Consider the following 26,984-nt stretch of genomic DNA (forward strand, 5'->3'; position numbering starts at 1 on the left):
CGTGCGCAGTCCGGCCAATCAATCCCCGAACCAACAGGTGCCGCGAGTCGACAACCGATGTGATCGCTCGGCTTGCCCCCCGCCCCCCCCCGGTGGCTATGGCGGCCTTTCTGAACCGGAGCCGGCTCTGTGTCTGCCCTTCAATCCGCCAATTGACAACACACCCGAGAACAACGGCCGTCAGGGAAATCAAACTCGCACCCACCCTCTCCCTTCCGGGACTTTCACCCAGCGCCGTACAAACGGTGAGTAATTGTCTGTCACGGTTCTCTCCGCCGATGTTTTAATATCTTCTCTGTGTGTGAGAGAGGCGATTGCCGTCACGTGTCTCTGGCCGTTATGACCATTATTTATTTTAAATTGCAGCGCCCGCGTCCCCCCCTCGCGCCAAACCGAACCCCCGCGCTCGCCTTCAGCCCAACCGGTCAGGAGCAAGTTTCTCCCGCCCCCTTCCCTTCGCTCTGCATTGCTATTGGTCCTCCGCTACCCGCTGCCACGTGATCCCATGACAGCGCGCCTCCTGAGTGGTTGGCGGACACGTCCATCACTCAAAGTCCCGCCCCCTCCGCGTTGCTGGTACCACGTGATCTCATGACAGCCCTTCTACTGAGTGGTTGACGGACACGTCCATCACTGTGAGTGCCGCCCCTTCCTTTCGCGTTGCATTACTATTCGTCCTCCGCTACTCGGTGCCACGTGATCCCATGACAGCGCGCCTCCTGGGTGGTGGGCGGACACGTCCATCACTTCTAGTCCCGCCCCCCCCCCCCCCCCCCGGTGGTGAGGTGTGGTTGCTTTGACGACCGAGGAAGGTTGGTGGGGGTGGGAGAGATCCACTGAAACAGGCCATTCGGCCCAACTGGCCTATGCTGGTGTTTACGCTCCACAGGAGCCTCCTACCACCCCAAATGACCACTTCACACCGTCCAGAGAGTTCAGCCCAGGCTGACGCTCCCAGTGCAGGGCAGAGGAGGTGCCGCAAATATCAACAACTTGCCTTTATGTAGCGCTTTTAACGTAGTTAAACATCCCAAGGCGCTTCACGGGAGTGATTATCAAACAAAATTTGAAACAGCCACACAAAAGATATTAGGACAGGTGACCAAAAGCTTGATCAAATTGGTAGGTTTTAAGGAGAGGTTTAGGGAGGGAATTCCAGAGCTTAGTGCCTAGGCAGCTAAAGGCATGGCTGCCAGTGATGGGGAGAAGGAAGTGGGGGATGCCCAAGAGGCCAGAATTGGGAGGAGCGCAACAGCTCCAACTTCAAAAGCAGCTCTGTAGTGTGAAGGAGACGGTGGTGATCACGTTGGAGGCACCGTACTATCGGCAGCAAAAATAAAAATGGTCCTTCCGGTGGTACAAGCCGTAGTAGTCAGAATTCTAGACATGGCTACTCAGACTGCTTGCTCTATCTGTACCAGCCATCCATAGGTCCAGGCTGGGTGGGGCCCATGGGGGGGTTGCTCTTGCTGCCTGCTTCTCTTCTGCGGTATTCTTTGTGCCTGGGTGTCCTTGGAGTGGGAACATGCGGTGTGCTTGAGGCCTTTCACGACCGGTGGTCACCACAGCATATAGAGTGTCTTATAGGCACTGATAACATTATGATTTAGATGGGAAGGTTCCCTTGGCTTTTGATGGGACTGTGTTGCTTATCATAGAATGATACAGCACAAAACGAGGCCTTTCAGCCCATCATGTCTGTGCCAGCTCTTTGAAAGAGCGATCCAATTAGTCCCACTCCCCTGCCCTTTCCCCATTGCCCTTGTAGAGCTTCTTTTAGTTTGATTGGACCATATGTTTCTTATATTGGTGGTGCCCTAAAAGGGGCTCTTGTTGTGCTGATTCTTGTCTAGTGACTCTAGGGCAACCCAATGTCACCCCTATTGATCCATCAAAGTAGTCTTTTCTGTACCTGCCCCCAGTGATGTTTTTGCATTGCTGGCCTCTGGAGACCCTGCCACCAACAGCACAGAAGGTCCATAGCCAAGAAAAACTAAGCAAAATCTCAATATTGGCTATTAAACAACAATTTTGTGCATGTAAAGTGTTTTAGTTGGAACTAATTCTCTGAAATCTGCGCTGTGATGTAACCAGAGCTTCTGAACAGTGCAGTAATATAATCTACAGAAAGCCTAGAAGAGTATAGAAAGTGCAGGGGTGAAATTAAAAAGATTAGGAAAGCAAAGACAGGGCATGAAAAAATACTGCCAAGTAAAATCAAGAAAAATCCAAAGATCTTTTATAAATACATAAAAAGCAAGAGGATAAGTAAGGAAAGAGTAGGGGCTATTAGGTTACCATTTTGTTCTCTGTGTGTAGGCGGAAGACATGGGTATAGTTCTTGAATACTTTGCGTCTGTCTTCACAGAAGAGGGGGGCAATGTAGACATTGTCATTAGGGAGGAGGAGTGTGAAATATTGGATAGGATAAAAATAGTGAAGGATGAAATATTAAGGGGATTATCATATTTGAAAGTAGATAAATCACCAGGACAGGATTAAATGTATACCAGGCTGTTAAAAGAAGCAAGGGAGGAAATAGCGGAGGCTCTGACCATCATTTTCCAATCTTCCCTGGCTACAGGTGTGGTGCCGGAGGATTGGAGGGCTGCTAATGTTGTACCATTGTTTAAAAAGGGAAAAAAGGATAGACCGAGTAATTACAGGCCAGTCAACCTAACCTCGGTGGTGGGCAAATTATTGGAATCAATTCTGAGGGACAGTATTAATCGTCATTCAGAAAGGCATGGATTAATCAAGGACAGGGAAGGTCGTGTCTAACTAACTTGATTGAAGTTAGTTAGATACGACCGTCCTCTACCCGCCATAAACTTCAGCTCATCTAAAACTCTGCTGCTAGCATCCTATCCCGCACCAAGTCCCACTCGCCTATCACCTCTGTCCTTGCTAACCTACATTGGCTCCCGGTCTCACAATGCCTCTAATATAAAATTCTCATCCTTGGGTTTAAGTCCCTCCATGGCCTCGCCCCTCCCTACTTCTTTAACCTCCTCCAGCCCTACAACCCACCCAGAACTCTGTGTTCCTCCAATTCTGGCCTTTTGAGCATCCCCCCACCTCCCCCCTTGGCAGCCGTACCTTCAACCATCTAGGTCCCACGATCCTGAATTTCCTCCATACACCCCTTCATTTTTCCGACTCCTCTTCTATTTTAAGACCCTCCGTAAAACCCATCTCTTTGACCCAACTTTTGACCAACCTCCTAAAACCTCCTTCTTTAGCTCAGTGTCCATTTTTGTCTAATTACACCTCTGCAAAGCACCTTGGGACTTTTTTTCAATGATAAAAGTGCTATAAAAACCTATGTTAATTAGCTTAACTGTTTCATTAGTCTCTTGATTGTTTTCTTATACTTTAGTGATGTTCAAAATAAAAATTGATTTTGTACTGATTTTCTCTGAATTTACCCTGGTTCTTGGTGCTCGGATTTGTGCCCTGACTTTCTCCCGGTTTTGATGCTAAATATAAAAACACCCGAAAAACCTTCATGATGAACCTTTATAAAACACTGGTTCGGCCACAACTGGAGTATTGTGTCCAGTTCTGGGCACTACACTTTAGGAAAGATGTGAAGGCCTTAGAGAAGATGCAGAGGAAATTTACTAGAATGATTCCAGGGATTAAAAACTTAAATTACGTGGATAGACTGGAGAAGCTGGGGTTGTTCCCCTTGGAACTAGAAGGTTGAGAGGAGATTTGATAGAGGTATTCAAAATCATGAAGGGTCTAGACAGAGTAGATAGAGAGGAACTGTTCCCGTTGGCGGAAGGGTCAAGAACCAAAGGACATAGATTTAAGGTAATTGGCAAAAGAACCAAAGGTGACATGAGGAGAAACTTTTACACAGCGAGTGGTTAGGATCTGGAATGCACAGCCAGAGCGAGTGGTGGAGGCAGATTCAATTGTGGCCTTCAAAAGGATAAGTACTTGAAAGTAAAAAATTTGCAGGGCTACGGGGATAGGGTGGGGGAGTGGGACTAGCTAGATTGCTCTCGCATAGAGCCGGCACGGACTTGATGAGCCAAATGGCCTCCTTCCGTGCTGTAACCTTTCTATGATTCAATTAAAAACTTGAGTTTTTAGATCAGCAATAGAAATCTGACTTTAAAGGTCCTTACTCGTCGGCAAACTATGATATTTCACCAGAGGGAGCCACACAAACAAAACACTGTAGAGAACAAGTTGCCGATGTCACTATAATTCCACCAGAAGGAGCTTCACTCAGACCAGGTTATTATATTCCACCAGAGGGAGTTGCACGAGAGCCACACACAGCATCTCGTCTTTCAATGTTTCTTTGTTGTATATGGAACCACTGCAATCAAGATAAATACAGCACTGTATAAAACTACTCCCATCACAAAAGAATAGCATCTTCCAAAAGATTTTTAGCTGTCAAGCATTGCTTTTGCACTAGAAAAGTGACTGTGACACATTTCCCATCCACCCCATGTTGTATCTGTACTTTATGGGTATAGACATGAACACAGCAAGGAAAGTATGAAAGACTGAAATGTTTCACATTGTTTTTGGATTGCTCTCTCTGCTGTGTATGGAATTAAGAAATTTGATCGATCGCATTATTTATAACTTCAGTACTATAAGACCTTGTCCTACTTAAGTAAAACGGCACCAGGATCCCTTCAGTAGGGCAGGAATTTGATAGCAATATAGTTCTACTATTAATTACTCACCCCCAACCCCCAATACAGCATTACACACCTTTATGCTGCCACCTGACAACAGGGTTGCACACCCACCGAACCCTGAGAGTTAGACGCCAATACCCCCAACACAGGGTCGTTGCACCCACCCAAGAGGCACAGTTTTTACACACCTACCCTGTCACACAACAACATAACATTAAAACAAAAGCAAAACACCACGGATGCTGAAAATCTGAAATAAAAGCACAAAATACTGGAAAACGCTCAGCAAGTCAGGCAGCATCTGTGGAGAGAGAAACAGTTAATGTTTCAGGTCGATGGCCTTTCATCAGAACTGGACGATGTTAGAAATTTAACACTTTTTAAGCAAGTACAGAGCCGGGGGCGGGGGAGAACAAAAGAGAAGGTCTGTGATGGGTTGAAGGCAGGAGTGATCAAAAGACAAAAGGGGGTGGTAATGGGACAAGTAAGAACCAAAAGATGGGTCCAGAGGAGGTGTAAATGGTTACATAGGAACAGGAGTAGGCCATTCAGCCCCTCGAGCCTGTTCTGCCATTCAATGAGATCATGGCTGATTTGTATCCTAACTTCATCCACCTGCCTTGGCTCCTTATCCCTTAATACCCTTGGCTAGCAAAAATCTATCAATCTCCGATTTAAAATGATTGATTGAGCTAGCATCTACTGCTTTTTGAGGGAGTTCCACACTTCGACCACCCTTTGCATGAAAAAGTTTACAAGATATTAAGGGGAACAGATAGGATGGATAGAGAAAAACCATTTCTGCTGGTTGGGGATTCTAGGAGTAGGGGGCACAGTCTAAAAATTAGAGCCAGACCTTTCAGGAGTGAGATTAGAAAACATTTCTACATACAAAGGGTGGTAGAAGTTTGGAATTCTCTTCCGCAAACGGCAATTGATACAAGCTCAATTGCTAAATTTAAATGTGAGATAGATAGCTTTTTGGCAAGTAAAGGTATTAAGGGATATGGGCCAAAGGCAGGTATATGGAGCTAGATCACAGATCAGCCATGATCATATCAAATGGCGGAGCAGGCACGAGGGGCTGAATGGCCTACTCCTGTTCCTATGGTCATTATCACTTTACTGTTTGTGGGATCTTGCTGTGTGCAAATTGGCCACTCGGCGCCAGGCCTCATTACAGCCTTGGTCCAAACATGAACAAAAGAGCTAAAGTCCAGAGGTGAGGTTAGAGTGACTGCCCTTGACATCAAGGCAGCATTTGACCAAGCGTGTCACCAAGAAGCCCTAGTAAAATTGAAGTCAATGGGAATCAGGGGGAAAACTCTCCAGTGGCTGGAGTCATACCTAGCACAAAGGAAGATGGTAGTGGTTGTTGGAGGCCAATCATCTCAGCCCCAGGGCATTGCTGCAGGAGTTCCTCAGGCCAATGTCCTAGGCCCAACCATCTTCAGCTGCTTCATCAATGACCTTCCCTCCATCATAAGGTCAGAAATGGGGATGTTCGCTGACGATTGCACAGTGTTTAGTTCCGTTTGTAACCCCTCAAATAATGAAGAAGTCCGAGCCCGCATGCAGCAAGACCTGGACAACATCCAGGCTTGGGCTGATAAGTGGCAAGTAACATTCGCGCCAGACAAGTGCCAGGCAATGACCATCTCCAACAAAAGAGAGTCAAACCACCTCCCCTTGACATTCAACGGCATTACCATCGCCGAATCCCCCAACATCAACATCCTGGGGGTCACCATTGACCAGAAACTTAACTGGACCAGCCATATAAATACTGTGGCTACAAGAGCAGGTCAGAGGCTGGGTATTCTGCAGCGAGTGACTCACCTCCTGACTCCCCAAAGCCTTTCCACCATCTACAAGGCACAAGTCAGGAGTGTGATGGAATACTCTCCACTTGCCTGGATGAGTGCAGCTCCAACAACACTCAAGAAGCTCGACACCATCCAGGACAAAGCAGCCCACTTGATTGGCACCCCATCCACCACCCTAAACATTCACTCCCTTCACCACCGGCGCACAGTGGCCGCAGTGTGTACCATCCACAGGATGCACTGCAGCAACTCGCCAAGGCTTCTTTGACAGCACCTCCCAAACCCGCAACCTCTACCACCTAGAAGGACAAGAGCAGCAGGTACATGGGAACAACACCACCTGCACATTCCCCTCCAAGTCACACACCATCCCGACTTGGAAATATATCGCCGTTCCTTCATTGTTGCTGGGTCAAAATCCTGGAACTCCCTTCCTAATAGCACTGTGGGAGAACCTTCACCACACGGACTGCAGCGGTTCAAGAAGGCGGCTCACCATCACCTTCTCAAGGGCAATTAGGGATGGGCAATAAATGCCAGCCTCGCCAGCGACGCCCACATCCCATGAACGAATAAAAAAAAAACAGGCTCAAGGGGCTGAATAGTCTCCTCCTGTTCCGATGTCCTTGGTGACTTTCTCGGTTTTATGGATGGGACAGAAACCAGACCGAAGGAGTTTGAACAGAGTGATGGAAGAGGTGAGCACATAGCTGGGTAGTGACGATGCATTCAGAGAGAAAAGGAAAGTTGAAGTTGGTGTGGCAATTGAAGAGGATGGCGGGGTTAGGGTGGGTATTTTAAGGAGAGGGTAAGCACAGCAGTTATGTGGGGTGAGTGGCAATGCCTGTGAAAAAGACTCACTTAAATCTCAGAACATTTAGCTGAGGCGAGGTAGTTAAGTAGTCAGCTCCTGTCACACAACTATAACTAAAAGCTTATGCATAAAGAAAAATTACATGTGGTATTTGGTCAGCATTTAACATTTATGATTAGTGAGTAAAGCAATTGTTTAGCATCTTCATCTTGCAGCTTTTAACACACGATCCAGTCATTTGTTTACTAACTTTTATATGTTTAGGTTGCTACACATGCAGTCTAAGCCTTTGATTTCTTCTCTTCACTTTACCTTAAGGTGTAGGGTGCTGTGGCACAGTTCTATAGGTAACGCCAGCCATTCTAGTATTTCACCCTAATGGCCATTCTCAATGTGTGAGCCTAGATAGTAAGTGCTAGCGGGCTATTTTACCAAGAGGGTTTATCACAGAAACTACAGGTAGGCCATCCTACCCTCACCTGGCATCGGCACAAGAGTCAGTGGACAGCAATCGGGAATGGGAATCGCAACCAATTTTGTTTATTTTTTTCCCCCTCAACAGCCTGGTGACACTGAGGTCTCCGCTACTGCTCCAACTGCGACCAACTAACTCGTCACTGACCAGAGATTGAACCTGAGAAATCCCTGGTCTGTGGTTCAGTAACACAACAGGCAGTACATTTACCCATCACCCAATTAGGGCACCTACTTTGAGTTCTTTTTAACGTGTAATATTAAATCTAGATAGTTTTAAAAATAACATTGTCGTTAGCATACGGAGGTTGGAGGATTTAAAATGAATCTTCTTTGTATTGAATGTTATAAAGGCCAATTAGTACTTTATGTTTAGCAAAACATAAAGTATCAGCATGAAATCTCATTTTATACTTGCACGGACTTTTAGTGCTAAAATTATGAATTGGAAGAATTTCATCTTAAAGCATATTAAACAATCTTTATTCATCCCAATCACACTTTGTTCATGTTATCTTTTGTAGAATTTTCAGCATTTACATTCAGAAAGATGTTTGAAGTTCCAAAGAAAGGAAATCCATTCCTCGACTTTGAGAAGAATGGAAAATACAAGGTATCCTTAACTGACAAAAGGCTGTGTGTGTGTGTTCGGTGCATGACTGACATGGTTCTGTGTTTCACATTCACTGATAAAACTAAAAGGGTTGTTGTTTACTTAACCTATTTGCAACACAACCCAAACATTTCTTTTGTCTAAATAATGAAACCTAGACACTTGGTAAAATGAGAGCAATAGCACGGCCTCAGTAAATTTAGTGATCTGCAGTCCATTGACATATTTCTGATATGTCTATCAGTGTCAGACAGAGAGGGTTTGTTTGATTCGAGACAGTGATGTGTTATCACAGGTAATTTGTATGTCAAAGAAGTTAACAACTCCTAGTCTCTCTCCCATCTTGTCACTGAGACCCACTTCCTACTCCCTTGACCTCATTCCCATTAAACTGCTGATCAGCTGACGTCCTTTCCTGGCCCCCATGTGAGATGACATTGTAAATGGTTCCCTCTCCTCAGGTACTGTCCACCTCTCAATCAAAATCACTGTCATCCCCATCTCCTCAAAAAACCCACCCTTGACCACACTCCTTCCAAACTACCACTCTATTTCCAATCTCCCATTCCTCTTCAAAGTCCTTGAACGTGTTGTCGCCTCGCAACTCCCTGTTCCAATCTCTCCAATCAGGTTTCCACCCCTACCACAGCACCGAAATAGCCTTAACCAAAGTCACACAGGAGGTCCTCTGTGACCATTTTGCAATATCCCTCCTCGTTCCCCTCGACTTCTCAGCAGCTGTTGACACGGACGACCAGACCATCCTCCTCCAACACGCCTCCTCCGCTGTCCAGCTGAGTGGGACTACCATTGCTTATTTCTACTCTTATCTATCTGATTGCAGGCAGAATATCTCCGGCAATGGCTTTTTTTCCCACCACCGGATCCCATTACCCTCAGAGTCTTCCAGTGATCTATCTTTGACCCCCTCCTCTTCCTCATCTACATGCTGCCCCTTGGTGACATCATCTGCGGACCTGGTGTACACTGACAACACCCAGCTCTATCTGTCCACCACCTCTCTCGACCCCTTCGCTGCCTCTGTTTTTCTGACATTCAGTCTTGGAGAAGCTGCAGTTTCCTCCAGTTAAACATTGGGAAGACCAAAGCCATCGCCTTCAGGCCCGCCTCAAACTCTTTCCCTTGCCACCGATTCCATCCCCCACCCTGGCCATTTGCTCAGGCTGAACCAGACTGTTCACATCCTCTGTCCTGATCTGTGTTTCTGAACCCATATCCTCTCCATCACAAAGACCGCCTACCTCCACCTCTGTATTGTCCTCCGCACCTGCCTCAGCCTATCTGCTGAAACCCTTATCCATGCCTATAGTCACCTCCAGTCTATTCTAATGTTTTCCAGGCCGGCCTCCCATCCTCTACCCTCCATAAACTTCAGCTTATCCAAACGTCTCTGGTTGACTGGACCAGCCACATAAATACTGTGGCTAAAAGAGCAGGTCAGAGGCTGGGTATTCTGCGGTGATTGACTCACCTTCTGACTCCCAAAAGCCTTTCCACCATCTACAAGGCACAAGTCAGGAGTGTGATGGAATACTCTGCACTTGCCTGGATGAGTGCAGCTCCAACATACTCAAGTAGCTCAACACCGTCCAGGACAAAGCAGCCCGCTTGATTGGCACCCCATCCACCACTCTAACCATTCATTCCCTTCACTGCCAGCGCACTGTGGCTGCAGTATATACCATCTACAAGATGCACTGCAGCAACTTACCAAGGCTTCTTCAACAGCACCTCCCAAACCTGCGACCTTTACCGCCTAGGGCAGCAGGCACAAGGGAACACCACCACCCGCACGTTCCCCTCCTAGTCTCACGACATCATGACTTGGAAATATATCGCCATTTCTTCATCATCGCTGGGTCAAAATCCTGGAACTCCCTTCCTAACAGCACTGTGGGAGAACCTTCACCACACGGACTGCAGCGATTCAAGAAGGCGGCTCACCACCACCTTGTCAAGGGCAATTAGGGATGGGCAATAAATGCTGGTCTTGCCAGCGACGCCCACATCCCATGAATGAATAAAAAAAAAGGTCTGCTGCATGTATCCTAAGTCCTGCTTGCCTATCGCCTGTGCCTTCACTGACCTACATTGGCTCCCAAGGTCTCAAATTCAAAATTCTCATCCTTTGTGTTAAAATCTCTACATACCATCGCCCCTCCCTGTCTCTGTAACCTCCAGCCCTACAACCCTCACCACCCACCGAACTCTCTCTTCCGACACTGGCCTCTTGTGCACCCCACCCTCCCTCCTTCCTTTCACCCCACCACTGGCGGCCGTGGCTTCAGCCGCCTAGGCTTCACGCTCTGGAATTCCCTCCCTTAACTCCTTTGCCTCTCCAACTGCCCCTCCTACTTTAACCCATTTCTTTGGCTTGGTGTTCATTTCTTCCGTACGGCTTTGCAAATCGCCTTGTTTCTATATTAAAAGCACTATATAAATGCAATTGTAAACAATTTTACAACACCAAGTTATAGTCCAGCAATTTTATTTTAAATTCACAAGCTTTCGGAGATTTTCTCCTTCCTCAGGCAAATGTTTCAAGATCTCCTTGAAGCCTACGCATTTATACATATTGAACAATAATAAATGGTGTTTACAGACTGCCCCTGCAACTGCCCGTTGCCAAGGCAATCACCGTGTTCAGACAGAGAGGTGTTACCTGCAGAACCTCCGAATACACATTCAATAAAAAAACAAACAGGGAAAAAAAACAGAGAAAAAAAAACAGAGAGAGAGGCAGAAACATCCGGAAGGCAGAGAGAGCCAGCAAATGACCCATTATATTAAAAACAGATAACATTTGTTCGCTGGTGGGGTAACGTGTAGCGTGACATGAACCCAAGATCCCGGTTGAGGCCGTCCTCATGGGTGCGGAACTTGGCTATCAATTTCTGCTCGACGATTTTGCGTTGTCGTGTGTCTCGAAGGCCGCCTTGGAGTACGCTTACCCGAAGGTCGGTGGATGAATGTCCATGACTGCTGAAGTGTTCCCCGACTGGGAGGGAACCCTCCTGTTTGGCGATTGTTGCGCGGTGTCCGTTCATCCGTTGTCGCAGCGTCTGCATGGTCTCGCCAATGTACCATGCTCTGGGGCATCCTTTCCTGCAACGTATGAGGTAGACAACGTTGGCTGAGTCACAGGAGTATGAACCATGCACCTGGTGGGTGGTGTCATCTCGTGTGATGGTGGTATCTGTGTCGATGATCTGGCATGTCTTGCAGAGGTTACCGTGGCAGGGTTGTGTGGCGTCGTGGACGCTGTTCTCTTGAAAGCTAGGTAGTTTGCTGCGAACGATGGTCTGTTTGAGGTTGGGTGGCTGTTTAAAGGCGAGTAGTGGAGGTGTGGGGATGGCCATAGCGAGGTGTTTGTCCTCATTGATGACATGTTGAAGGCTGCGGAGAACATGGCGTAGTTTCTCCGCTCCGGGGAAGTACTGGACGACAAAGGGTACTCTGTTGGTTGCGTCCCGTGTTAGTCTCCTGAGGAGGTCTATGCGATTTTTTGCTGTGGCCCGTCGGAACTGTCGATCGATGAGTCGAGCGTCATATCCCGTTCTTACTAGGGCGTCTTTCAGCGTCTGTAGGTGTCCATCGCGTTCCTCCTCGTCTGAGCAGACCCTGTGTATTCGCAGGGCCTGTCCATAGGGGATGGCCTCTTTGACGTGGTTAGGGTGGAAGCTGGAAAAGTGGAGCATCGTGAGGTTGTCCGTGGGCTTGCGGTAGAGTGAGGTGCTGAGGTGCCCGTCTTTGATGGAGATTCGTGTGTCCAAGAAAGAAACTGATTCTGAGGAGTAGTCCATGGTGAGCTTGATGGTGGGATGGAACTTGTTGATGTTATCGTGTAGTCTCTTTAGTGATTCCTTGCCGTGGGTCCATAGAAAGAAAATGTCGTCGATGTATCTGGTGTATAGTGTTGGTTGGAGGTCTTGTGCAGTGAAGAAGTCCTGCTCGAACTTGTGCATGAAAATGTTGGCGTATTGGGGTGCGAATTTGGTCCCCATGGCTGTTCCGTGTGTTTGGGTAAAGAACTGGTTATCGAAGGTGAAGACATTGTGATCCAGGATGAAGCGGATGAGTTGTAGGATGGCTTCCGGAGATTGGCTGTTGTTGGTGTTGAGTATTGATGCTGTCGCAGCGATGCCGTCATCGTGGGGGATACTGGTGTATAGTGCCGAGACGTCCATCGTGGTGAGAAGTGTTCCTGGTTCAACTGGTCCGTGGGTACTGAGTTTTTGTAGGAAGTCTGTAGTGTCACGACAGAAGCTGGGGGTTCCCTGTACGATGGGTTTCAGGATGCCCTCGATGTATCCAGAGAGGTTCTCACACAGGGTTCCGTTGCCTGATACGATGGGACGTCCGGGTGTGTTGGCTTTGTGTATCTTTGGGAGGCAGTAGAAGTCTCCCACGCGGGGATTACGTGGGATGAGAATGCGTAGGATGCTTTGAAGGTCTGGATCGAAGGTCTTGATCAGTTTGTTGAGCTGGTGGGTGTGTTCTTTGGTCGGATCTGCGGGTAACCGTCTGTAGTGTTCCTGGTTGTCCAGTTGTCGGTATGCTTCTTTGCAATAGTCTGTTCTGTTCTGTATGACTATGGCTCCTCCTTTGTCCGCTGGTTTGATGACGATGTTGCGGTTGGTCTTGAGAGCGTTGATGGCGTTGCGTTGTGCTCGGGTGACATTCTGGACTGTCTTCTGAGTGCGGCTGATGAATCTGGCATTGACGCATTTCCTGACAGCTTGAGCATACATGTCCAGCTGAGGGCAGCGACCCTCCGGAGGAGTCCAGTTTGACTCTTTCCTCTTCGGTTGCTGTACCGCGGATCCCTCTGTCTGCTGTTCCGGATCGTCGATTGTCTCATTGGGTTCGCTGCTGAAATCTTGGGGTTTGTGGTAGAATTCCCGGAGCCTCATTCTCCTGATGAATTCCTCTGTGTCCGCCGCGAGACTAGTGGGGTCCATTTTGGTAGTGGGGCAGAAATTGAGCCCTCGGCTGAGAACTTCGATTTCGTCTGGTTGAAGACGAAATCGAAGTTCTCAGCCGAGGGCTCAATTTCTGCCCCACTACCAAAATGGACCCCACTAGTCTCGCGGCGGACACAGAGGAATTCATCAGGAGAATGAGGCTCCGGGAATTCTACCACAAACCCCAAGATTTCAGCAGCGAACCCAATGAGACAATCGACGATCCGGAACAGCAGACAGAGGGATCCGCGGTACAGCAACCGAAGAGGAAAGAGTCAAACTGGACTCCTCCGGAGGGTCGCTGCCCTCAGCTGGACATGTATGCTCAAGCTGTCAGGAAATGCGTCAATGCCAGATTCATCAGCCGCACTCAGAAGACAGTCCAGAATGTCACCCGAGCACAACGCAACGCCATCAACGCTCTCAAGACCAACCGCAACATCGTCATCAAACCAGCGGACAAAGGAGGAGCCATAGTCATACAGAACAGAACAGACTATTGCAAAGAAGCATACCGACAACTGGACAACCAGGAACACTACAGACGGTTACCCGCAGATCCGACCAAAGAACACACCCACCAGCTCAACAAACTGATCAAGACCTTCGATCCAGACCTTCAAAGCATCCTACGCATTCTCATCCCACGTAATCCCCGCGTGGGAGACTTCTACTGCCTCCCAAAGATACACAAAGCCAACACACCCGGACGTCCCATCGTATCAGGCAACGGAACCCTGTGTGAGAACCTCTCTGGATACATCGAGGGCATCCTGAAACCCATCGTACAGGGAACCCCCAGCTTCTGTCGTGACACTACAGACTTCCTACAAAAACTCAGTACCCACGGACCAGTTGAACCAGGAACACTTCTCACCACGATGGACGTCTCGGCACTATACACCAGTATCCCCCACGATGACGGCATCGCTGCGACAGCATCAATACTCAACACCAACAACAGCCAATCTCCGGAAGCCATCCTACAACTCATCCGCTTCATCCTGGATCACAATGTCTTCACCTTCGATAACCAGTTCTTTACCCAAACACACGGAACAGCCATGGGGACCAAATTCGCACCCCAATACGCCAACATTTTCATGCACAAGTTCGAGCAGGACTTCTTCACTGCACAAGACCTCCAACCAACACTATACACCAGATACATCGACGACATTTTCTTTCTATGGACCCACGGCAAGGAATCACTAAAGAGACTACACGATAACATCAACAAGTTCCATCCCACCATCAAGCTCACCATGGACTACTCCTCAGAATCAGTTTCTTTCTTGGACACACGAATCTCCATCAAAGACGGGCACCTCAGCACCTCACTCTACCGCAAGCCCACGGACAACCTCACGATGCTCCACTTTTCCAGCTTCCACCCTAACCACGTCAAAGAGGCCATCCCCTATGGACAGGCCCTGCGAATACACAGGGTCTGCTCAGACGAGGAGGAACGCGATGGACACCTACAGACGCTGAAAGACGCCCTAGTAAGAACGGGATATGACGCTCGACTCATCGATCGACAGTTCCGACGGGCCACAGCAAAAAATCGCATAGACCTCCTCAGGAGACTAACACGGGACGCAACCAACAGAGTACCCTTTGTCGTCCAGTACTTCCCCGGAGCGGAGAAACTACGCCATGTTCTCCGCAGCCTTCAACATGTCATCAATGAGGACAAACACCTCGCTATGGCCATCCCCACACCTCCACTACTCGCCTTTAAACAGCCACCCAACCTCAAACAGACCATCGTTCGCAGCAAACTACCTAGCTTTCAAGAGAACAGCGTCCACGACGCCACACAACCCTGCCACGGTAACCTCTGCAAGACATGCCAGATCATCGACACAGATACCACCATCACACGAGATGACACCACCCACCAGGTGCATGGTTCATACTCCTGTGACTCAGCCAACGTTGTCTACCTCATACGTTGCAGGAAAGGATGCCCCAGAGCATGGTACATTGGCGAGACCATGCAGACGCTGCGACAACGGATGAACGGACACCGCGCAACAATCGCCAAACAGGAGGGTTCCCTCCCAGTCGGGGAACACTTCAGCAGTCATGGACATTCATCCACCGACCTTCGGGTAAGCGTACTCCAAGGCGGCCTTCGAGACACACGACAACGCAAAATCGTCGAGCAGAAATTGATAGCCAAGTTCCGCACCCATGAGGACGGCCTCAACCGGGATCTTGGGTTCATGTCACGCTACACGTTACCCCACCAGCGAACAAATGTTATCTGTTTTTAATATAATGGGTCATTTGCTGGCTCTCTCTGCCTTCCGGATGTTTCTGCCTCTCTCTCTGTTTTTTTTTCTCTGTTTTTTTTCCCTGTTTGTTTTTTTATTGAATGTGTATTCGGAGGTTCTGCAGGTAACACCTCTCTGTCTGAACACGGTGATTGCCTTGGCAACGGGCAGTTGCAGGGGCAGTCTGTAAACACCATTTATTATTGTTCAATATGTATAAATGCGTAGGCTTCAAGGAGATCTTGAAACATTTGCCTGAGGAAGGAGAAAATCTCCGAAAGCTTGTGAATTTAAAATAAAATTGCTGGACTATAACTTGGTGTTGTAAAATTGTTTACAATTGTCAACCCCAGTCCATCACCGGCATCTCCACATCATATATAAATGCAGTTTGGTGTTGTTGTCTTGGTCACCCGTGTAATAAATTGGATAGCCAGCTGGTGAAGGATAGAATACTAGAGCCTGGTCTAGTATTTATATATATTTACAGGGCCCAACAGGGTAGATGCAAAGTGGATGTTTCCCCTGTCTGGGGAGTCTAGAACCAGGGGTCACAGTCTCAGAATAAGGGGTAGGCCATTTAGGACTGAGATGAGGAGAAATTTCTTCACTTAGAGGGTGGTGAATCTTTGGAATTCTCTACCCCAGAGGGCTGTGGAGGCTCAGTCATTGAGTACATTCAAAACAGAGATCAATAGATTTCTAGATGTTAAAGGCATCAAGGGATATGGGGATGGTGCAGGAAAATTGCGTTGAGGTAGAAGATCAGCCATGATCTTGTTGAATGGCGGAGCAGGCTCGAGGGGCCGGATGGCCTACTCTTGCTCCTATTTCTTATGCTCTTCAGTTGCTTCCAAACATTTATTCACATAGATCCACATTACCCCCTCCTCACCCTAGATAAGCTCTCTTATAAATGGATACAAGAGAGTCCCCAATTGATAAGGACCACCTGAATACAATTAACACTAACATTAACATATGAATCATATGGCTACAATTAACAACCTGCATCTGCTTAGTTATTGTTCGGTTGCTATTGTTTTGTATCACCCTGCATCTGTATCTCCCTCACTTCACAATAGCAGGAGCAGGAAAGTTGAGAAGGGATTTAGAGCTTCCCTGATGGATCAGCCAACCTATCCAATGAGTAGCTGAGCCATACAGTTAACAGTGGTTGCAGATTTCTACTTAAAAAGCTGATTTTCAGATGGGGTGGTGGTAGTGGCACTACAGTTAAGCTCAGTGTCCCTACATTAGGGAGAGGAAAATCAGCCATAATTCCCACTCCCGTTCCAGGAACTCCTGCTGGAATAATGTGTATGTGGACGTCTTGTGAAGATAGAATCTGTGTTAAAATAGTCAGTAAAAAAGCTTCCTATCTCGGTCATCCCTCCTCCCAGATGGAAAGGCAGGCTAGTCCAGTGACAGACAGCTCCCTGGACACCTTTGCACCTTTGCTACCATTCCTTGGTTAGTCATCTCAATGTGCATTTGGCCGACTAGATGAAATGCCCCATCCCACAGCAGGTTTTTTTTAAAGACACAAACAGTTCTTAAACTCAGTGAGTTTGGTAACCACCCATGCAGGTCAGGAATGTCTCCGGTTCAGCCCCTGATCTGTGGTGAGTTAAGTGACCCCAGCCAGGGTAGCAGGAGATTTACCTTAGTTGGTCTCAGTTTGAAGGAGGAGAAAAAGTGTCCATAGTTACTGTTCCTGCTGGAATTGTGCATGCATGTGTCAAATGAGAATAGGATCACGTTACCGATATCTTTCAGTCTGTTTTATGTTTGAGAACTGCTGCTTAGAGGCAGCTTAGGAGCATACATTTAATTTGTGTAGAACTCCCCTTCATCAGACCCTGATTAAATTCTGGTCCAGTAATATTACCGTTGAGAAAAGCTAGTGGTGGATTGCAGTCCCTATTCATGTTATCCTGGAGCAGAAACTCATGGCATCACACAAAGGGAGTTTTCTACAAAGAAAAATGTGCTTCCAGCCTACCGACAATTGTAAAGCACAAAATAATTAACCAGTGGGGATGTGAGATACACTTCTAAGTGTGCAGGTATCTTCCTCTGTAACTTTTGGAATCTTTAAAGGAATTGCACCCGACAAATTGGAGACGTCTAGTTCCGTACGGACTCTGCGTGTGAGCCACTTGGTCCTGATAAAGGTCTGAGCCGTCTGCCGCAGACACAGATTGGAGTTCTGCAGGTTCCTCCTAACATGCTTGCCTATCTTTAGCGCATTTCATTGATTTGCAGAAAGTGATCTCGCCCACTTGAAAGATACCTCATGCACCCAATCGAGTAATGGCATGGATGGCAGATCATCATGACGATTGGTTTCTCCCCTGAGTGAGAGGGTTTTTTAAAATTCGTTCATGGGATGTGGGCGTCATTGGCGAGGCCAGTATTTATTGCCCATCCCTAATTGCCCTTGAGAAGGTGGTGGTGAGCCGCCTTCTTGAACCGCTGCAGTCCGTGTGGTGAAGGTTCTCCCACAGTGCTGTTAGGCAGGGAGTTCCAGGATTTTGACCCAGCGACGATGAAGGAACGGCGAAATATTTCCAAGTCGGGATGGTGTGTGACTTGGAGGGGAACGTGCAGGTAGTGTTGTTCCCATGTGCCTGCTGCCCTTGTCCTCCTAAGTGGTAGAGGTCGCGGGTTTGGGAGGTGCTGTCGAAGAAGCCTTGGTGAGTTGCTGCAGTGCATCCTGTGGATGGTACACACTGCAGCCAAAGTGCGCCGGTGGAGAAGGGAGTGAATGTTTAGGGTGGTGGATGGGGTGCCAATCAAGCGGGCTGCTTTGTCCTGGATGGTGTCGAGCTTCTTGAGTGTTGTTGGAGCTGCACTTATCCAAGCAAGTGGAGAGTATTCCATCACACTCCTGACTTGTGCCTTGTAGATGGTGGAAAGGCTTTGGGGGGTCAGGAGGTGAGTCACTCACCGCAGAATCCCCAGCCTCTGACCTGCTCTTGTAGCCACAGTATTTATATGGCTGGTCCAGTTAAGTTTCTGGTCAATGGTGACCCCCAGGATGTTGATGTTGGGGGATTCGGCAATGGTAATGCCGTTGAATGTCAAGGGGAGGTGGTTAGGCTCTCTTGTTGGAGATGGTCCTTGTCTGGCGCGCATGTTACTTGCCACTTATTAGCAGAATCCTGGATGTTGTCCAGGTCTTGTTGCATGCGGGCATGGACTGCTTCATTATCTGAGGGGTTGCGAATGGAATTGAACACTGTGCAATCATCAGCGAACATCCACATTTCTGACCTTATGATGGAGGGAAGGTCATTGATGAAGCAGTTGAAGATAGTTGGGCCTAGGACATTGGCCTGAGGAACTCCTGCAGCAATGTCCTGGGGCTGAGATGACTGGCCTCCAACAACCACTACCATCTTACTTTGTGCCACTGGAGAGTTTTCCCCCTGATTCCCATTGACTTCAATTTTACTAGGGCTCCTTGGTGCCACACTCGGTCAAATACTGCCTTGATGTCAAGGGCAGTCACTCTCACCTCACCTCTGGAATTCAGCTGTTTTGTCCATGTTTGGAGCAAGGCTGTAATGAGGTCTGGAGCCGAGTGGTCCTGGCGGAACCCAAACTGAGTATCGGTGAGCAGTTTATTGGTGAGTAGGTGCTGCTTGATAGCACCGTTGACGACACCTTCCATCACTTTGCTGATGATTGAGAGTAGACTGATGGGGCGATAATTGGCCGGATTGGATTTTTCCTGCTTGGGTGGTAGCAACAAGCCCACAGAAGAGAAAGGAGAGGGAAAAGTTAATTTTTGGTACACCTTAAAATAGTCCCTTTACAAGAAAGAAAAGTTTATGTGTTTAGAAGTGACAGAAAATGTTTTCAGCTGCCACAGGCAGATGAGCTTAAACCTTTATTCTTCCTGTTCACAGTTCACTGGATGATGCCACCTATGAAAAACTTGCAGAGGAAACACTGGACCTTTTATCTGACTTCTTTGAAGATCTTGCAGATCAGCCTTTCGTTCCAAAAGATTATGATGTAACATTTGCGGTAAAACTTATTTGTCTGCGTTTCATTGTCTCATTTCAGTTCTCTTTTTCATGTGAAATCCTTCTATTTCCACTATCTTCATTTTCCCTGTGGCCATGTAAGGGGGGCAGACTGCTATCAATTTTCTGTTAATACAGCCAGGTGCGAGAAAGCACATAACAATAGCTTGCAGAAAGGTGCCAAGTGGAGGCCAGATGCCTGCCCATAGCACCTGAAATCTGGAAGTGAGTGGAATGAAAGGTATTCCAGCATGCCACACAGTCAATACTTTACTCAACATAAAGGCTGCTCAACACTTGTAATCATACTGATACACAGACAGATGGATAGAGGTCACTTTTTAGTGTCCTTTCAAGTGTCACTATTTAACACTGAATATTCCATATTACTAAGTTTAGCTACAGCAACAACAACCTGCATTTATATAGCGCCTTTAACATAGTAAAACATCCCAAGGCGCTTCACAGGAGCATTATCAAACAAAATTTGACACCGAGCCACATAAGGAGATATTGCTTCGTCAAAGAGTTAGGTTTTAAGGTGCGCCTTAAAGGAGGTAGAGAGGCAGAGAGGTTTAGGGCAGGAATTCCAGAGTTTAGGGCCTAGGCAGCTGAAGGCACGGCCGCCAAAGGTGGAGCGATTAAAATCGGGGATGCGCAAGACCAGAATTGGAGTAATAAAATCTTAGTTTGTGATAAGAGATGCAACACTTTATTCTGCAAAATTTCTTCAGTCGCAAATAAAAGTATTTCCCAATGTTAACAGACATTGTTTAAAGAAAAAAGATCACAAGCAGCAAAAAAAGATTGAAATAAAATAAAGGATGTTATTTGTGACAGTTTGGGGGGGGTTTCGAGGAAAGATTAAACATTTTTTTCAGAGAGAAACAATTTACTTGGAATAGACTATTACAAAGAAAGCACAAATAGAAGTACTAGAGTACTACTGTATACTCCACATTAATTATACGGTTCAGACCAGTCAAGCAGAATACACAGAGTAAGTCATGTGGAACCATTTTTTTCTCGATATTGTATGAAATGTTCAATTTAATGTCCAGTACATGCAGCTAAATTTAATCAGATCGGTCATTATAACAAAGGAACTTAATTTGTTTCCATAATATATTATGTGTTTCCACTTAAATGTTTAGTTCACTCCAGTAAAACATGCACAATGTTAATGTGCAATGTGCCTATATTGATTTATTACTATTGATTTTTTTTTTCATGTGAAGCCGCAGTTTTGACTTTCATCGCATCCCATAGCGCAGGAACCTGCTTTAAGCTTGGAGCTTGCTGTGACTGGCCATGCTGAATTGCAAATTCCCGCCCAAGGCTGAGGGAAGCTAAGGGTTTTTTGTATTCGCCAGCTCATCTGTCAGGAATTCTTGTTGATCTCTGACTTTATTACAACCCTGTCTTTGGGACGTTGATGCAATACCAACAAGTGTGCGATAAGCCTCATGGGCATCAAGATCTGTCTCTCAAAGTGGGTTTCTACAGCCTTTGTGCTGTAGCCCAAAATACCCACTTATCATAAAATTGGTTACTATTCTGAAGTTTAATCAAAATTATTTAAATTGCAGATCTGAGAATGCTATTCAATTATAAATAATAAATCAAAGTATATAAATAAAAATGAGAAAAGGAGGTTTGACTTTAAAATGGAGTCTGAATTAAGTCTGCATGCTCTGGCCTAATTATTCCCTGTCCTCAAACCCCACTTCACCTGAAGACTACACTTGGTTTTGACTCCTTGTCAAGCCACAAGAGATTGACTAGTATTTGTAAAACATTCTTCTGATAACTATATTTTCACATTTTTATTTTTAGAGCGGTGTGTTGACAATAAAGATGGGAGAAGACTTGGGGACGTATGTGATTAATAAACAGACTCCAAACCGGCAGATCTGGTTATCATCGCCCATCAGGTAAACAGTGAAAGCAGAATGAAGCTTCATGTTGAATTAGTACGCTGGCGATTTGCACTAAAAGAAAATGGTTTGGTGCAAAAGCAGATCGCTGGGCTTTTACATTTTCTTCCCTCGTGCTACACTCCGCAAGACAGCCTCCTTTTCACAGCCCGTCTCTTTCACTGTGTCTCTCTGAAGTAGCATTAAGTACTTGGAAATAATTCAGACTTGCCTCAAAGGAGGTTGCAAAGTTCATGGTTTATCTTATTTGGAAAAAATTAAAGTCAAAATTACTGTTCCAGCCTGATTTCTGCACCGTACACATGGTCAGGCTGCTGGAAATCTTTGCAAAACTGCAAGCTATTTTGAAAATGTTATTCCCTTTACCTGGTTCCACTGCACATCCCACGCTGTAGCAAGGTGCCTCAATAATTTCCTTTCACCACCACCCCCCCACTTCTCTGCCCACCTGGTGCCCCAGTCGTGTTGTGAGTGGCCTGAGCACCACCTGTCAGCTACCATGGTGGGCAGGTGAGACGAGTCTGCCACTGCCTCACCAAGAATATTGTGTGTGTGTGTGTGTGCAGGGGAGTCGGTGTCGGCTCGAGCCCGGGTGATGGTGGAATTCCATAAAAGGGTGAGAGGCAGGCAGGGCTTGGAGCCAGGGAAGGACGGGGGAGAGAGAGGGGTCTGGGCAGAGAGATTAGAGGGTGGGACAGAGGTTTACGATGTGCCTGTCGGGAAGAACCAGTTCAAGAAAAAGAGCCAGCTTTGCCAAAGTAATTGTTGGCTTCCTCTCCTCCCATCCGTTTACCGGCTTCCCCTCCGTCCCCCCCCCCGCACCCCCCCCCCCCCCCCACTCTTTTGACCTTGCTCTCTTCTTACAATACGAACACAAGATATAGGAGCAGGACTAGGCCATAAGGCCCCTCAAGCCTGCTTCGTCATTCATGGCTGATCTTTGACCTCCACTCCAATTTCCCGCCCAATCCCCATATCCCTTGATTCCCCTAGAGTCCAAAAATCTATCGATCTCAGCCTTGAATATACTCAAGGACTCACCATCCACAGTCCTCTGGGGTAGAGAATTCCAAATATTTTCGACCCTCTGAGTGAAGAAATTCCTCCTGATCTAAGTCCTAAATTTCCAACTCAAGCTATGATAGCTATGGACAAAAAAATAAAAGGCATTGCGCTTGTGCAAAGGGCCTGTTGCCATGGTGACACGCTGGCTTAATTAGCCATCTATAGCTGTCCAAAGGGTCACCAGCTGCCACCCAACGGTGGGTCAGGCTGGGCCCCGACTATCAGCTCCCTATCTCCTCCGGTCTGATTCATTGCTATTTGAATTTAAGTCAGCCAACAAAGCATGATCTTGGAGTGTGACGGTAGAGCCTGATCCCAGTGCGTGACGGCAGAGCATGACAGAGGAAATGTGATTCCTGCACTGGCAGGAAGTGTGCCCATTATATAGTACAGGTAGCTTGTTATAGTAGATGGAACGTTGTAGGTAAGTGTATCTTTTTAAAACTGTGTTTATTTTTTTTAAATCTGCCTTTCATTTTGCACCGTCACTATGGGAAAGAAGCAAGTGATTTCCCTTAAATAAAAACGGAAGATGCTGCAAACACACAGCAGATCATGCAGCAACTGTGGGGGGGGTTTCCCGCATAATGTTAGGAAGTGTGTAACCCAATCAGGCTCACAAATTACACCTTCCTGAGCTGTTTTGTTTATTTTTAATATCCTCCTCATTTTAGTCGTAGTTCATTAGAAGGAATGGGCAAAATAAGAACTTGGTAAAAGTGCACTTGTCAGGGCCCTGGAGCCTGTCCGTTCCTGTGGTCCTTATACAGCAGCAGTGGTCAGATATTTTTATATCTGACCCATTTTGTTAAATAAGAACATTTTGTATCCACTTTCTCCATAATCGCAATGGCCGGGATTTTAACCGCACCCACCCACTCTTCACCCAGCAAGAATGGCGCGCAGGAGGGGTTAAAATTTGAAAATTCTATTTCGCGGCTCCAGCCCGGCTGCCGTAATGTTAATGACGGGGAATCAATCCATCAACGAGGCTCCCGCTGAAGCAAGGCGGGGGTGGGAGGGCGCCTATTTAACATTCAAAAGCCGTGGCCTGATGACATCATCGGCGCCGCAACGTAATCGTAACTTCAAGCCGGGGGGGGACGTCCCACGCTGTCTGCAGCCTGGCACCATGACCACAGCAGGAGGGGCCGACTGGCCAGAAGAAGCCACGGTAAGTTTAAGAAATTTGCCTCTGATTGAAGTCCTCGTGGGCCAGGAGGAGCAGGAGTGCTCCCCCCCCCTGCCCCCCCAGACACCCGCAAGGAGTCCTTGGGATCTTGCAACCTCCCGTGGCCAGTTAGTGAACCTGACCAGGACTCCGGGAACTTTTATCTAAACGAGACTCTGCCGTTAAGATATAATGTAAGGATTAAAAATGAGCCTGTGATCTCATCAGATCATTTTTGTACTTTCTTCCACTCAGCGGGCCTAAACGATACGATTGGACTGGGAAGAAATGGATCTATTCTCACGATGGAGTTTGTTTACATGAACTGCTCACCAAAGAGTTCTCTACAATGTTCAAGACCCAAGTGGATGTACTTTCAGCAGCAGATATCAGTGATGTGTGACCTGGCAAAAATCTAAGAACTGTTTCAGAAAAAAATGTTTTATAAAAGAAAAGAAACCCTGTAGTAATTATTCTGCATGGATCCCTTGTTCTTATGACAGGTGCTGGCATGCTGTAAAGATTGCAATCAATCTATATCACTCAGAAGTAAATTGCTCTGTTGCAGCTCTCCTTTCCAATGGAGTTTTGCTTATCACCAGAGGACTTGAGACTCTTCTATACAATTAACATGTGCAAGGATCTATTTTGTTTTTGCACATTGGGGTTAAAAAGGTTTCTTTTTTGTGCCTAGATTCATTGTGAATCGTATTAAGTGCCTACTGATGTACACATTCCTGGATATTTACTAGCTTTTTAAAAACTTTACCATAACCATAAGTATGTAATCTATCGAGCAATAATGCTAGGTATTTGTCCCACTTGCTTCCTGTCAATTTTGGCCGTATCCTAACATTTTGTAGTGTTACAGACATAGAATTCAATTTCAATTCCAATTGGTATTAAACCTGGAAAATCGTTGCTTTAAATCAGGGTTTGATTATATTTTATGATTTATAGAAAAAGGACCAAAGGGTAAACTCCCCAATCCCAAGCTCCCGGCGGGGAGCCGCACTCGAAGGGAGGACGGAGCAGAGAATCGACGCTACAGCATTGTAGCCCCATCTCCAGCTCAAGCTCGAGCTCCCTTTGAGTGTGGCTCCCTGCTGGAAACACAAGATCAGTCAATTTACCGAAACATCAAAACCACATATACTCCCCAGGAACAACTGTAACTTTTTTATTTGTTTTGTATTCATTATACACAGTTATTAGTTAAGTCAGATTTCCATACTGCATGCTAGGATTTATCAGGAAAGAATGTCAACCTTGTTTCCACAAAAAGCTAAACTGCCCTCTTCATCCCAGATTAGTCCTTGAATCACTGCTGGGTAATGTTTTAAAAGTTACCCACTGCTTGAAAGGTAGGGTAATACTTTATTTAGTAACTTTTCACTCATCAGAAATGATTTCTTCAACTGTAACCAAAGGAAATTTGTCCTATCTATAAGCAACAAAATACAACTTTGATGCAGGAGCTAGTTGGATGGGCAACACCTGCAATAACTCAATGATTAGAGATGAGATAGAGGAATAAACCCATTAGTGTTGGTTGCCAGTTTTGTGTGTCTGTCTGTGTGTATGGGGAGGGGTTGGTGGAGATATTTAACTTGCCAAAACTGAAAATGAACTAGTCCCTAGTTGGTGTGTGAAATTTTCAAGCCCCATCTCAGTTCTCTCCACGACTGCCATCTCTGATTGGCTTCTCTTACAATGAGTTTACAGAAAGGCAAGTCTAGTTAGCTTCCTTTCCATTGTTTCCCACCCTCTTGAGATGGTCTGTCTACTAAAACAGAGCCCTCCCATCCTGCACCCCCACTGACAACTGGTGAAACTCAACATTTGTGGGTGAATTTGAGTAATAGCTAACTCTGAACAACCAAATCCCTCAGCAGCTGGTTGAGAATCAGGCATTCCTACCACCCGTGGCCATTCTGAATAATAATACTTTGACAAGCCACTGGTGGGCTGGATTTTAGAATCTAGCTGGGAGGAGATGAATCACCTTTTTATGAGGGAAACTGCTGGTGATGATACTGCCCAGTGTAAATTTAGAGCAGTAATTATATAAGTATCAGGAAGTATATAATAGCAATTTGCAATAAAGCTGGCGATGGGCCAAGGCCCCAACAAAAAATACCTTATTTGTTCATGAAAATCTGATTTACAATAAAAACCTGTAATATATGGGAATTACAAAATCACTAATCATTTCAATTATATTAGAAACATATCTATCATTTTTATATTGTATGTGTTTATATAAGCAACAACTTGCATACTGATTTTAATGTAGTAAAACATTCACCAGACTGAAGCAGGTGGGTAACTGGTGGGAAAGACGAAGATGCCCTCAAGGTAGGTGAAAAAATGTCCTTTTTGGGGTCTGGAGGAGCGTGAGTACTCCTTCAGACCCCACAAGGAAAGTTGCAGCCTCCCCCGCCCTGATCTCTTTCCCCCCACCACAAGACCCTCCCGAAACCCCTCCCTGCCTCTTGCCTGGAATCCATTGGATGGCTACCAATCTTCCACTGACGGCAACTGCTTTGTGCCTTCCCGCCCATTCCATGTGAGAAATGGGCCAGCATCATTTAAATGAGTCCCGGTGGTTAAAATTGCAGTGGCACTCTGCTGCCTCTAGTGGGCGGAGAATTTACTCACACTGGAAAGCCGCTCCAAATTAAAATCCACCCCAATGTCCTGATCAGATCTAGTACGTAGGTCTGTAACGCCTACACACCCAGTTCCGCAATGTCTGCATTGTTGATAGGGTGAGATTAAGTAAGATGGGAGGAGGCTCGTGTGGAGCATAAACATCAGCACAGACCTGTTGGGGCGATTTGGCCTGTTTCTGTGCTGTAATTTTCTATGTAACTTTGGGGAATTGGCCCTTCGATAAATTGGGAAAAGTCTGTATTAGTGAAAATTGTTTAAGCCCGTGAAAATTATTCATCGATTGCACTGGTGGTGTTCCATAATTTATTTTCGCAGGCAATATGAATCAAAAAATGAACTCAATGAATGACACCCGCTGAGTTTATTGAAGTCTAAACCATTTATTGTGACTGAAATCCACTCGCTGCCTTGATGATAACAACCTTGGCGAATGA

General features: G+C 46.5%; 1 protein-coding gene and 1 long non-coding RNA gene across 2 annotated transcripts in view; one reads left to right on the forward strand and one right to left on the reverse strand.

The window, feature by feature from the left end:
* fxn (frataxin) lies at positions 1-26,013 on the forward strand. Its single transcript, XM_067983518.1, has 5 exons — positions 1-245; positions 8,309-8,397; positions 19,582-19,702; positions 21,538-21,635; positions 24,130-26,013. Exons 1-5 carry the CDS (start codon positions 99-101, stop codon positions 24,275-24,277), a joined length of 603 nt encoding a protein of 200 aa, XP_067839619.1. The 5' UTR covers positions 1-98; the 3' UTR covers positions 24,278-26,013.
* LOC137321213 (uncharacterized) overlaps positions 1-26,984 on the reverse strand; it is a 79,718-nt gene that overhangs the window by 15,896 nt on the left and 36,838 nt on the right. The window lies entirely within an intron of this gene.

The sequence above is a fragment of the Heptranchias perlo genome, chromosome 4 (genome assembly GCF_035084215.1).
Source record: "Heptranchias perlo isolate sHepPer1 chromosome 4, sHepPer1.hap1, whole genome shotgun sequence".
NCBI classification, from domain to species: Eukaryota; Metazoa; Chordata; class Chondrichthyes; order Hexanchiformes; family Hexanchidae; genus Heptranchias; species Heptranchias perlo.